Source organism: Balaenoptera physalus, assembly GCF_965194825.1.
Source record: "Balaenoptera physalus genome assembly, chromosome: 10".
Lineage (NCBI taxonomy): Eukaryota > Metazoa > Chordata > Mammalia > Artiodactyla > Balaenopteridae > Balaenoptera > Balaenoptera physalus.
The window spans coordinates 61,236,683-61,250,722 of NC_138889.1; the positions used below are offsets into that span (position 1 = coordinate 61,236,683).

At 37.2% G+C, this 14,040-nt stretch overlaps 1 protein-coding gene across 3 annotated transcripts in view; it reads left to right on the plus strand.

The window, feature by feature from the left end:
* C2CD3 (C2 domain containing 3 centriole elongation regulator) overlaps window positions 1-14,040 on the plus strand; it is a 126,845-nt gene that overhangs the window by 50,604 nt on the left and 62,201 nt on the right. For all 3 annotated transcript variants that reach the window (XM_082411220.1, XM_082411221.1, XM_082411219.1), the window contains exons 13-17: window positions 1,645-1,767; window positions 5,660-6,154; window positions 7,834-7,985; window positions 10,235-10,484; window positions 12,217-12,397. In XM_082411220.1, the coding sequence (XP_082267346.1) occupies window positions 1,645-1,767; window positions 5,660-6,154; window positions 7,834-7,985; window positions 10,235-10,484; window positions 12,217-12,397 (1,201 nt within the window). The remainder of the gene's footprint in view (window positions 1-1,644; window positions 1,768-5,659; window positions 6,155-7,833; window positions 7,986-10,234; window positions 10,485-12,216; window positions 12,398-14,040) is intronic.

Consider the following 14,040-nt stretch of genomic DNA (forward strand, 5'->3'; position numbering starts at 1 on the left):
GAATTAGATACCTTATTATCTTCAATCTACAGATGAAGAAAACCAAGATTTAGTGAAGTAACTTGTCTAAGATCACCCAAGCTAATAAAAGACAAAGCCAGGACTCTATCCCGAGTCTTTAGATCCTAAGTTCTTAACCTCTTTACTATGCTCCCTGCTATAGAGGGTTTGGATTGATACAGGATAGTAGCCTTAATTTGAGGCTCTACTTTCTTTTTTCAGACAGAATACATAAGTTATCCATCCCATATCCAAAATAATATAATGTGGGTAGCAGTTTTATCAGCTAATTCCAAGTTTATAAAATCCACTTGCAACTGGTACAACAGAAATCAAACTATGTCATGAGCAGTTTTTACTTCCTTCAATTGAAAGAGTAGTTTTTATAATCTTTGACCTCCTCTTTGGTATGGATAGTATGAGGAATGCATCTTGTTTACTTTTTGTTTGTATTTTCAGGAGATCTAAATAATACACGTTCATTTTGGAAAATACAGCAAAATAGGAAGAGAAGGAAAAACACATAATTTCACAACCTCAAGACAACCTCTATAAGCATTTCAGTATATTTGCATTGAATCACGTAGTTAAGGCTTTTTTCTAATTATAAAAGAATTATACGTTTTTAATAGAAAAATATTTTTAAAACACAAAAATCACCTACAATCTTATCACCGAGAAATAACTATTGTTAATATTTATGTGTATCTCTTTTATCTTTTTCAAATGAATACATTATATATGTAAATCTTTGACAGTATTAGGATAATTTTATATGCAATTTTTATCCTGCTTTTTTTTAATTTAACATTGTCTTGAGGATTTTTATTCATTTTTTTCAAAAATGTAAATCTTTTCCACGTAATTTTATAAATATGTGAAGGTTTACTATATATAATTTAATACCCTATTTCTAATAAACATTACGAATATTTTCATATTATTTCAAATTTTAGTAAACATCATTTTAATAGCTATATATTATTCCATTCTAGGAATGTGCTATAATTAATAATTCCTGATTTTGAACATATAGTTATTTCTCATTGTTAACTTTTAAAATATACATTGTATATAAGCTTCTTATGTATTATTTATTATTTCTTCAGTATAAATTTCCAAAAGTGAAATTACTGGGCAAAAGAGTATGAATATTAAAAGCTTTTTATATTTATTGCTAAATTTCCTGTCCAGAAGTATGTTGCCAGTTTATATTCCCAACTTCAGGCATATGACAGCCCCTGTTTCTCCATAGCCTTGATAGCATCGGGCATGTTTTATAATTCTCCCAGCTTTAATGGCAAACATTTGCATCATCTTAATTGCACTTTTTATTTTTAAGCGTGAAGTTGAACATTTTTTGTAAGAACTAACTCTTAAAAATATAAAAAGATAATCTTCTGACCTCTTTGTGACTCATGAAACCCTCTCTAATCTTCCAGGGAGAATTAGTAAAACCCAGAAGGGAGAACAAAATGACAGAATATGGGCTCCCACTTAGAGTTGCCTCAGTCAAATAATTAAGCTACTGACTTCATAAAGCATGGATTCCTTTATAAATCATCATATGTTGTCACTTAAATTAAAGTCCCTTGTGGCTTCTCTTTACTTTAACCTAAACTTTTTCTTTCCTTCTTTTCTCAGCCTGAAGTCATTGGATCTGCATCACTACCTTTGAGAGCTGTCATTCAGTCTGAGCTGCTTTCTTTCAGTGACCAGCTTCCAGTGCAACAGGAAAATGGTCAGACTCCACTTGGCCCCCTCAAGGTATGTAGATTCACATTCAGGTAGTCAAGTATTTATGGAGCATGTGTTACTGGCTGGCCCTGAGATTATAGCAGTGAACAAGAAAATCAGCATCTTTGCTCTTGCAGCTTATATTAAAACAGGACAACAAAAGTGCTGGGAAGGGGGCTTCCCTGGTGGCTCAGTGGTTGGGAATCTGCCTGTCAATACAGGGGACACGGGTTCAAGCCCTGGTCCCGGAGGATCCCACAAGCCGTGGAGCAACTAGGCCCGTGCGCCACAGCTGCTGAACCTGCGCTCTAGAGCCTGTGAGCCACAACTGCTGAGCCTGCGTGCCATGGCTACTGAGGCCCTCGCGCCTAGAGCCCGTGCTCCGCAACAAGAGAAGCCACCATAATGAGAGGCCTGCGCACCGCAATAAGGAGTAGCCCCCGTTTGCTGCAACTGGAGAGAGCCCACACACAGTGAAGACCCAGTGCAGCCAAAAATAAAATTAATTAATTAATTAATTAATAAAAAATAAAAATAAGTAAATGAATGAATTTATTTCACGTGTATAATAAAAAAAAAACTGCTGGGAAGGAACTAAATGGTACAATGTGATAGTAAGTACCTGGGAGGAAGTAGGAGATGGGAAGGTCTCTCTAAGGAGGTGACATTTAAGGTGAGATTTGAAGAATGAGAGGAAGAGGCCACCAAGTAAAAAGCACAGGAAAGATCGTTCCAGAGAAAAGAATGGCACATGCAAAGGCCCTAAAGTGAGAATGGGCTTCACTTCATCAAGGGGCAGAATGTTGCCACAGGATAGTGAGCCAAAAGGGAGATTGGACAGGCAGGCGGGAGCCATGTCGCTCAGACCTTTGTAGGTCAGAGTAAAAGGTTTAGCTTTTATCCTAAGAGCCAAGAAAGGACATTGAAGCATGGAAGTGACATCTGATTTACATTTTAAAAGATTACTGGGTAGAGAATATTGTAGAGTGCAGGAGGGAAAATGTTGCGTTCGTCCAGAAAAGAAATGATTGATAGTTTGGACTAGAGTAGTGGCAGTGAACAAGGAGAGGAGTGGCTGAGTTTGTGTGTGGTGGGATGAATGCTATGTGTAATTCATCGGAGAGAGGGTTCTTTATTCAGAAGCATCAGTTTCTTAGGTGGAAGAATTTTTTTTTTTAGAGCTTGCCCTAATCATTTTCTTTTAATTGAAGTATAGTTGATGTACAATATTATATAAGTTACAGGTGTACAATACAGTGATTCACAATTTTTAAAGATTATCTCCATTTATAGTTATAAAATATTGGGTATATTCCCTGTGTTGTACAATGTATCTTTGTTGCATATTTTATACATAATAGTTTATATCTCTTAATCTGCTACTTCTGTATTGCTCCTTCCCACTTCCCTCTCCCCACTGGTAACCACTAAGTAGTTCTGTGTATCTGTGAGTCTGTTTCTTTTTTGTTATATTCACTAGTTTGTTGTATTTTTAGAGTCCATGTATAAGTGATGCAGTATTTGTCTTTCTCTGTCTGACTTGTTTCACTTAGCATAATACCCGTAAGTCCATCCATGTTGTTGCAAATGGCAAAACTTTTATTCTTTTTTATGACTGAATAATATTGCATTGTATAAGTACAACATCATCTTTATTCATTCATCTGTTGATGGACACTTAGGTTTCTTACATATCTTGGCAGTTGTAAATAATGCTGGTATCATTGGGGTGCATGTATCTTTTTGAATTAGTGTTTTTGTTTCTTTCATATATATACCCAGGAGTGGCATTGCTCATTCATATGGTAGTTCTGTTTTTAGTTTTTTGGGAAACCTCCATACTGTTTTTCACAGTGGCTGCACCAATTTACATTCCCGTTAGGTGGAAGAATTTGAATGTGTGGCTTCACTATAGCTTTGTCCTGTTGTACTGGCGAGCTTTTGAAATCATCACAGCCATACATAAAACATTTCCATGACTCCTCATCACCCAGAGGATAAAATACAGGGCATACCATATGACCCCAGCTGACCACTGCAGCTTTCTCTGTTCCAGCTTCCCTACCAATAGCCATGTCAAACTATGTAAAGAATTGCTAAAGTATTGTGCTGGGTTATGCATCCATGCTTTTGTTCTTGATTTTCATGCTGCTTCCTCTTCTTGGAAGCCCTCTCTGCCCTCTTCCTGGCCTTCTTAGTAATAGATACCATTTAATTTTAAAAACTTGTTCGACTACCATTGCAAAAAATTAACATCACATTATTCTTCCACTACCAAAGTTTTATTTCTTGCTTTCCTAGTTCATTCTAGACTGCAAGGTTTATAATCAGAAAGGGGTAATAAATAGAGTTGATAGACTGGAAATTGTTTCTGTCCTGGCTTTGTTGAGAGAAGTACTGTTCTAAATAGATTGCTGTCTATATTCAGTAGAGCAAAAGAACTTTGCTGTGGGTTTTAAATAAAAGGAGCTGCAAGTCCCCTTTATCTCTAGTAATTAAGTCTCGTAATAGTGACCACTTTCATTCTTCCATCATTTATCCCACATCCTTTTTTACTTTTTAACATTTTAAACTTTTAAAAATAACTTCAAACTTAAAGAAAAATTGCAAAAATACTACAAAGAACTCATATACCCTTTACCTGGACTCAGCAATTATTTGTCGTATTTGCTTTATAATTATCTACCTCTTCTGTCTCTTTCTCTCTCTTTTTTTGTCTCCCTCCCCACTCTCTCTCTATACACATACACACACAATTTCTTTCTGAACTATTTGAGAATATGTTACAGACATTAAACCTCTTTCTCCCTAATTTCTTGTGTGTATTTTCTAAGAACAAAGGCAACGTTATACATAATGCTGTACAGTTATAAAGATCAATTTAACAGCAATAGTATATTCTGTCTGTAGTCCATACTCAAATTTCACCAACTATGCCAATACTTCCCTTTGTAGCATTTTTTTTCCAGTCCAGGATCATGCATTGCATTTATTTATTTATTTTTAATGAATTAAATTTATTTTATTACCTTTATTCATATGATATGTGATAGAGCTAAAGATCGTAGGGTAGCTAATTCTGAAGAAGGGATGAACCTTTAAACAATTAATTAACCTCAATTTACATAATGGTCTTATTTGCATAGCTAATGGATAAGGTTTGATTATAGGCCATTAACAGTCATTAATAAGTGAAAGTGTGTCAGAAATACTACACGGGTTTGTATCTTAGACTCAAGAAGCAAACACCCATTGCATTTAAATGTCATCTCTAATCTCCTTCAGCCTAGAACAGTTCTGCCGCCCTTCTTCGTCTTTTAGTACTTTGATATTTTTGAAAAGTAAGGCCAGTTACTTTGTAGAATGTCCTCTATTTGGGGTTTATCTGAATCACTTATTACTATGATATTTGAAAGAATATGATTTTCTAACTTCACCATTAACTCCATCATTCCCTGTGCATTTATTATTTGGCATTCTACTATATAGAAGAGTTGTCCCTTCTCCCTTATTTATTTATATTGGTATGGACTCATGGATTCTTATGTTATTAAAAAGGTTATAATCCACTACTATTATTTTTCATTTTGAAACTCAACTTGTCCTGGATTTGTCCAGTGGGAGCCCCTTCAACTGGGTTCTGTGTCCTTTAAATATGTCTCCATTCTCTTCTGAGCACTTACTTATTTATGGCACAAGATGATGTTTTAGGCTCATCTTGTATTATTAATAAATCATCGGCCTAGCTTTTCTTAGTCCTGGTAAGGTGATGTATGTGCAGTCTATTAATGTTCCTACTATTGTGGTATTTGAGGATGAATTAATTTATAGCCTAACAATCTGATGCTGCTCCTAGCTCCAAAATTCTGATTCTGATTCTAGAAAATATTCCTATTAACTCTCTTCCTTTTATGTTCTATAGGTAACTGTGGAGCTTGTTATAGATAACAAGGATTTCGCTGGTGTCAATACAAAGTTAAGTAGCAACACCCAACATAGCCCACTTTGTGCTCTTACAAGTCCAGATAAGACACTGCCAGAACCTAGTCAACATGTTACCTGTACCAAAAATCCACAGAACCTAAATCAAATTCATGAAGAAACTGTAAAGAAAACACAAAATTTGGTGCTCCCCACCCCAAAGTCACCAAGCCCTGTTGTACTAAGTCCTTCAAACTTCACGGCTGTGCCAGCCTCTCACGATTTGATAAATCAGATAAATGTGTCAACAAAAGAAAGTGCTTTGCTGTTGCATGTGCTATTGATGGTGCCAGATGGGAAAGACTTCATTACTGGAGAATCTGAGAAACAACCATCATGCAATGTTTATTTAAATTGCAAGCTCTTCAGCACAGAAGAAGTCACCAGATCTGCCATTGCATGGGGCACAACAAAACCAGTCTTTAACTTTTCTCAGGTAACTTTGTACATGTCTTAACATTCCATATGCATTAAGGATGAAGGCAGGAGTTGGGGAGGGGAGAGAAGTATGTTTCCCAAATCATAATTCCATTGTAAAAAAAAACGAGAATTTTCAGACTGGAGGGACTTTTATAATTATCTGGTATGCATATCCAATCCCACTATTGTATGGGAAGAGGAAAAGACGTTGCCAACATTTTAAAACTTTTTGTGTGTCTATTTCTTTCTATTCTATCTCAGTTGATATGGTTTCCCACTGTTTCTTTTGCCTGAATTCTGAGTTCTGTTCCTTTCTGCTTCCTCTAGGGCTTTGATCAGTTGAACTTCCTTCTTTCTTTTCTGTTTCTCCAATCTCTCCTTCTTTATTTTATTTATTTATTTTTCCTCAATCTCATTTATTCCTCCACTGATTTCAGTACTCATCTTACTTGATTTCTCAGTAGAATTTGATGCTATCACTTAAATTGTTTCCTTTCTTGATTTTCATAACTCTCTCCTCTTATTTTCTTCCTGACTCAAGAACTGTTTTTTTTCAGTCATTGGGCCAGTAGGAAAACTAGGAAAAGAGTTGTGATCCCAGTACTTCTTCCTCTCTCCTACTTTTAATTATTAGTGTTCCTATTCATTACTGTATCCTTGGCATTCTTCCAAACCAACCCTCTTTTCCCCATGGTTGCCACATCTACTCCCGTAGCTTCAGTTGTGTGAAGATGACTTCAAAATCCACACTTCTTTCAGGCCAGGCATTTCCCTGTAGTTTCAGATCTCTGTGTCTAACTGCCTGTTGGTCGTCACCACCTGGATATCTCAAAAGCACTTTCCTCTTGGCACCTAACGCATCACCTGGCAAATTGCAGGTATCCAATAAAGATGTGTAAATGGAAGAAGAAATTCAGATGTATTCAAATCTGAATTTATTATTCCCTCCAAATCTCTTCCTCCTCCTCCTCCTGTCTGCCCTAATTCATATTATAATTTACTCAGAAACCCAAGCAGAACCTAAAAGTTGTCCTTGAGTCTTTCTTACATAAAGATTCACCAAATCCAGTAGATGCTGCAAACTTAATTATCTCTGTAATAAATTCTCTTATCTCCACTCCATTGCCACTGCTTTCCTTCAGACCCTCACTCTCATTCCACCTAGCCTTCAGACTGTCCTGTTTCTTGTCTCTCCCTGTCCATTTCTTCCTCAACACTAACCTGAATATTTTACTCTCCTGCTGAAAGCCTTTCAGTGATTACCCGTAGCCTTCAGGATAGAATCCAAACCCTAAGTTTGGACTGCAAGACCCTTTAAAACTACCTATACTTCTCCAGTCTCAACTCAGGCCACTCTTCTCTTCACACTAGATAGTCCAGCTGTGCTCAGCTACTTGCATTTCCTGAATATCCTCTTTTCCTACCTGTGTCCCAGAAGCCCTATCTATATGAACTTTGTCCTCAGAGAATTCATGCCATTTTGTATTTGGCCTTTATGTGTTTGAGACAAACACAAGACTGTGGCTTTAGACCGAGGATAACAGAGTGGGTTTTATTTTGACATCTTCAGCTCCTAGCACTGTGCTTGGCACACAAATAGGCTTTAGTAAATGCTTGTTGAATAAAAGTATAAATTACTACTTTGTCTCAGATGTGGGGTTTTGTTTTGTTTTTTTCGGCTGTTCCTCTCCCCAGGTGATTCCTGTCTCTCTGTCTTCCAAATGCCTGGAAAGGCTTAAGAACAATGTGATGGTAATTGAAACTTGGAACAAGGTGCGGAGCCCAGGACAGGACAAGCTGCTCGGGCTGGTGAAACTCCCCCTCCATCAGTTTTACATGTCATTCAAGTAAATAGGACCTTTTGAAGTATTCTTTTTTTACATCTTTAACTTTGTATGAACTGAAGAGGAATGTTTGTGGTTTGCAAACATGAACAACCCAATAATTCCTTGGAGGACTTTTCTCAACTTCACCACAGTTGCTACTTTTTCTCCTATGTTATAGCAATATTACAGATACTGCTTTCCATGTTTTAGGCCCTAAGCTAAGAACCTTACATATATCAAGTCATTTTAATCCTCACAACAGTCCTTCATGAGGCAGGTAAATTTTATTTCCCCTATTTTACACATGAGTTAACAGAGGCACAGGGAAGTTAAATAACTTGTCATATATATTGTAAGTAGTGGAACCAGGGTTAGAACCCAGAGAGTCTGGCTCTGTAGTCCACTCTCCTCACCAAGAAACTCAACTGCCAAGTTATCACCTCAAAAAACTGATGGTGTATCTCTCTGTTCCAAACTTCAGTTAGTATTGTTCACATCAGCCATTTGCAAGATTTCTGTACTGAGCATTGTTTCTTAGACCTTCAGATTTGATTGCTGTACCTCACTTATCACTACTCAAAACCTAGATGGGGTATTGATTTATCTGAAGATTATTTCTATCCTCAGTACAGACTGTTCATTTTTTGTTTCAAGGTAGTGATTTTTAATTATTTTAGAACTGACCTCTTTCCTAACAGCCTTCTCATGGTTCTGTGTTTTAAATGCTGTATTTTACATTTTGCAAAGAGCACTGTTGTGGGCACTGTCTCACTGTGGCTCACTGTGATGTGAGCCTTTCTATAACCCCAGGAAGTATTGTCATTATCCCCATTATACAAACGAGGAAACTTATTTAACTTGGAGATGTCAGCCTCACTGGCTTTGTTTTCATCATCTGTAAAATGAGGGTGATGACAGATCTCCTATCTCCCTCTTGGAGCAGTTGTGAGGATCCATTGAGAAAATAAACGGGTAAGCCTTCAGTGAACAGTTAAGTACTTATATGATGGTAACATTGGGAAGCCTGGTCAGGCTAAGGAGTGCTGCTGGAATCATGGATGTCATTGTCAGCTGTAAGCGTTTGGCTTTTTCCCCTTTTTTGTTGTGGTATTAGTTTGGTCTGGTATTCCCCTTTCCTTCTCATTTCCTTAGACCCCATACATTGCCGAGAGAGCATAAAGCGGTAATAACTATCAATTACTAAGCACTTATCATGTTGGTATTTTATATTTGTTATCTCTGTTTAGTCCTAACAACAGCCCTTTGATGGAAGTTTTATTACCTACATTTTACAGATGTGGAAACAGACTTTTAAAACTTATATTGATTACTTAGAGTCATAGAGCAAGTAAGAGGCAGATCTGAGATTCAGCATGGTGTAATGAAGAGCACTTGGACTTTTTTCTCATCTGTGAATAGTGGATAATAGCAACCTTTGCTGTGTTAGAAGGATTATAGAAACATTGTAAAGTGCTTACCACATAGTAAGTACTCAGTAAATGGCCGATATTATTTGTAATATTACTCAAATCTTATCTGCCAGACTCTAAAATCTATACTTTTTCTAGCTGACCACACTGCCTACCTCTAAAATAATGCTATTCAGCAAGCCTTGGGGCTATGATGATACAGAGTAAGTTAGACACATTCCCCCCACCTGTCAAATTGCTGAGTTTAGAACTTATCTGCCTGGTCATTTTTGTTTGATGGATTATGGATAGAATCATATATTTTTTTTGAACCACCATTACTTTTCTAGTTGTAGATCCTTTTTTTTTTTTTTTTAATTTTTTTTGAGGAATTGGTATACTGTTTCCTTTGTTTTTTTTAATTTTTTTTTATATTTTATTTATTTATTTTTGGCTGTGTTGGGTCTTCGTTGCTGCACGCGGGCTTTCTCTAGTTGCAGCGAGCAGGGGCTACTTTTCGTTGCGGTGCGTGTGCTTCTTATTGCAGTAGCTTCTCTTGTTGTGGAGCACGGGTTCTAGGCACGCGGGCTTCAGTAGTTGTGGCTCGCAGGCTCTAGAGCACAGCCTCAGTAGTTGTGGCGCATGGGCTGAGTTGCTCCACGGCATATGGGATCTTCCCGGACCAGGGCTCGAACCCGTGTCCCCTGCATTGGCAGGCGGATTCTTAACCACTGCGCCACCAGGGAAGTCCCTGTAGATCCATTTTAACAAACTGAGAAAACAAGCCAAGTAAGAAATGAAGCAACTCTATGACATGATTGATGATTGTTACTTACTCGTGCACAATTTCTCTCCCTTTAGAGATCCCAAGATTTCTCGCCTGCTGCTTGACGCTCAATATCCAGTTGTTGCTGTCGACAGCTACATGCCTGTGATTGATGTGTTCTCAGGCCACCAAAATGGGAGTCTTCGAGTCTTTTTAGCTATGGGTTCTTCAGATCAGATAATAGCACTGCAAAGATTAAAGAATGAAGAAGAAGGAACACTTCCTCCCTTCAACCCCAGGCCAGCCCATTTCCTGGACCAGCCATCTGTAGCATCTGTTGCTATGGTAGTGACTAAACACTTGATTGTTTACAAAAAACATAATCTTATTTTAAGGCTTAAAAGGTGATGTTTTGATAACATGCATATGCTATGAAATGATTATCACAATCAAGCTAATTAACATATCCATCATTTTATCTAGTTACCTTTTGTGTGTGTTTGGTGAGGACACTTAAGATCTACTCTCTTAGCAAATTTCAAGCACCGTAATCTCATTTTATCTTGCGTGTTTTAATGAAACCATTGCCCCAAATTCTTATTTCAATAGTGAAAGGCTCAACAAAAGAACATACTTGAACTTCAGTGCTTGCTGTAGCTCAAAAGAATCATTGGTATTTTTCTTTCTTTGTTTAAATGGATACCTGTGTCCCTCTGAGCTCCTTGAATTTATAAAGAAAATGTAATTGGACAACCAGATCTTAATCCTCTAATTTACTAACTTAATTGCCTTTTTAAAAAAATTGAAGTGAACATAAATCTGCTCTAAAAAAATAGTCTCAATGAAAAAAAAAGAAAAGGTAATCTGGGGGAAAAAATGGGGATGGAGATGAAGAGTGATCCCAAATGTAAACCAGCAAAATATTCTGTTTCTTGACCAAATCCATGTTGGAAAGTTAAAGTGAAGTTCCTTGCTTTTCTACTAATAACTTAAAAGTTATTTGTTCTGTACAGTGCTGTTCAGTTGAGAAAGCACATTGACATACTTTATCATGTTTATTCCCCTAACAACTACATGAGGTAGGTCATTGTCATTCTCTTTTTTAGGTGATGAAACAGAATCAAAGAGGTTATGTTACTCGTCCAAGGTCACACAGCTGAGAATGGGAGAATTGGTGTTCAGACACAGGTCTTCTGACTCTTTAAGTCCACTGTATCATGTCCTCCTCTATCTTACATTTGGTGTCTTTATTAGTATAGCCAAGTCTCAGTGTCCACACCATTTAAGTATGTTATGTTTTTTAATCTGAATGACAAATTTAATGTCTCTAGCAGAGAAAGAACTATTAAGAAAATACCTATTAGTAGGTTATTGGTTTTGTTTTTGTTTTTTTTTTTTTTTTGGTTATTTATTTGTTATGAACTCTAAACTTTTTCTATTATATATTTATCATATTAGTAGTAGAAGTGCCTTCAGTAACAGTGTATTCACTACCTCCCCATTAATAAACAGTCTCAGTGTTATTCCTAACTTCATTAGAAATAATAATTAAGGACTTCCCTGGTGGTCCAGTGGTTAAGACTCCACGCTCCCAATGCAGGGGGCACGGGTTTGATCCCTGGTCAGGGAAGATCCACGTGCCATGTGGCATGGCCAAAAAGATAATAATAATAATAAAGTAAATGAAAACTTGTTTCAAATATGTGTTCTTTATCCTATTAAGGAAATAGCCTTCTGTTTTTAGTGTACGAGGAATCAGGAACATCTGATTAAATTTTATCAAATGCCTTTTTAGCCGTATTGAGATAGTCACTTTTTTTCCTTCCTCTATTAGTGCACTCTCTTACATTTATGAATTTCCTAATATTGACCCAGTCTCACAGCCTAGAGTAAGTCCTGCCTGATCTGATTACAGTGAACAGTTGTGAGATTTATACACAATGAAAATTAAGTATCTGTTTTAGTATCAGCCAATTATGCTTATTTCTTCATCTATTCTCAGACTTCGTAGAGAAGCATGAATACGCTATACAAATTACTCTTTAAAGCTCCCCAGTATCTCTGTTTCATTTAATAGGCAGGGGACCAAGGAAATGGATTGATGGAGCACCACTTTGAACTCCTTATAGACAAGATTAAAGGGCTCGCCCCTCTTCAGGCAACAGTCTGGGGAGAAGCAGATTGTTATATCCAGTACTACTTTCCAGTTCAAGACTCGCAACCCAGTGTGCTGAAAGGACCTGAGTTCCTTGAAAATGGTAGGTTTGGGAGATTAGGCTTTCTCATTCTTGTGTGGCTCTTTTATTGAGTATGCTTAGGGATTTTTTTTCCTGAGTCAGTTTTATGTTCCTCAGTATTTCCAGCCTTACCTGGGCAGTACAGGAGATAGCCTGAGTTTTTACTTTTCTTAAATTGTTTTTTAATTTTATTTTGATTTGATTTCAAATTTATGGAAAAGTTACAAAAATAGTACAAAGAACTTCTGTATACCCTTTACCTAGGTCCATCAGTTATTTACATTTTGTCTCATTTTATATCATTTACATGCCTACTCACTCTTATCATCTATTAACATACAGTTGATTCTCATTATCCACTGTAGTTATATTCTATAAAGTCATCAAGAGCACTTAATTAAGAGAATACCAAACCATTGCTCCTGGGGGAAATATGTACATATACATATCTCACATAGATCATAATCTTAAATCCTAAAACAATTCATCCTCATAGATTCTATTTTCTTTATTTTACAGAAGAGAAAACAAGGTTCAGAGTGTTAGTGACTGAGGCCTCCCCACTAACAAGTGCCAAGGTTGGCATTCAAACCCTGTCCAACCGGCCCCAGAGCCAGAGCCCCTGCACTACATTGCACTGTCCCTTGCCATCTGATCCTCTGGCCATCTCTGAGAGCTAAAACAAGAAGACAGAGTGTCACCTTGTTTGATCTCAGCTGGGAATGAGCAAGTTGGGTGACTCAAATTTTCTGCTATTCTGAGCATGTCCTTGAATAACCGTGAAAGTGCTGCCAGTATTGGTTTTGAGGTTCAAATAATGGACTTGTATCCAGGATATATTGATATAAAGAACTCTTACAAATCAGTAATGAAAAGACAACTCAATTTAAAAATGGGCAAAGGATCTGAATGGACACTTCTCTAAAGATATACAAATGGTCAATAAAGTACATGAAAAGATGCTTAACATCATTGGTCATTTGGGGGATAAAGATTGAAACCACCACAAGATACCACTTCGCACTCACTGAGATGGCTATAATTTTTTTTAAAAAATAAGACTAATAGGTGTTGGTAAGGAAGTGAAGAAGTTGGAACTCTTACACGTTGTCTACCAACAAAGGAATCTCTTCTGTATTACCATGGCATCTCAGGGGACCAGAGCTGCTAGGGAAATGGACCTTGGTAGGAGTAATACAGTCAGAAGATACAGATTCCGGTTCCAGGTCTGTGACCTACTAGCTCTAAGACCTTTGAGTTGACATGTAACATCAAGGTATCATATCCTCATCTGTGTAGTAGGAGAAATAATACCTACTTTGTTTTCTTTACAGGAGTATTGTGAGGACAAAATTGAACAATACTGGATATTAACATACTGTAAAACTGCATATAAAACACTTCTTTTATTTATTTATTTATTTATTTATTTAGGCTGCGTCCGGTCTTAGATGCAGCTTGCGGGATTTTGGGTTGCAGTATGTGGGCTTCTCTCTAGTTGTGGTCTGCAGGTTCCAGGGCATGCAGGCTCTGTAGTTGCGGCATGCGGGCTCTCTAGTTGTGGTGCGTGGGCTCAATAGTTGGCAGTGCGCGGGCTTAGTTGCCCCACGGCATGTGGGATCTTAGTTCCCCAACCAGGGATCGAACCCACGTCCTCTGCATTG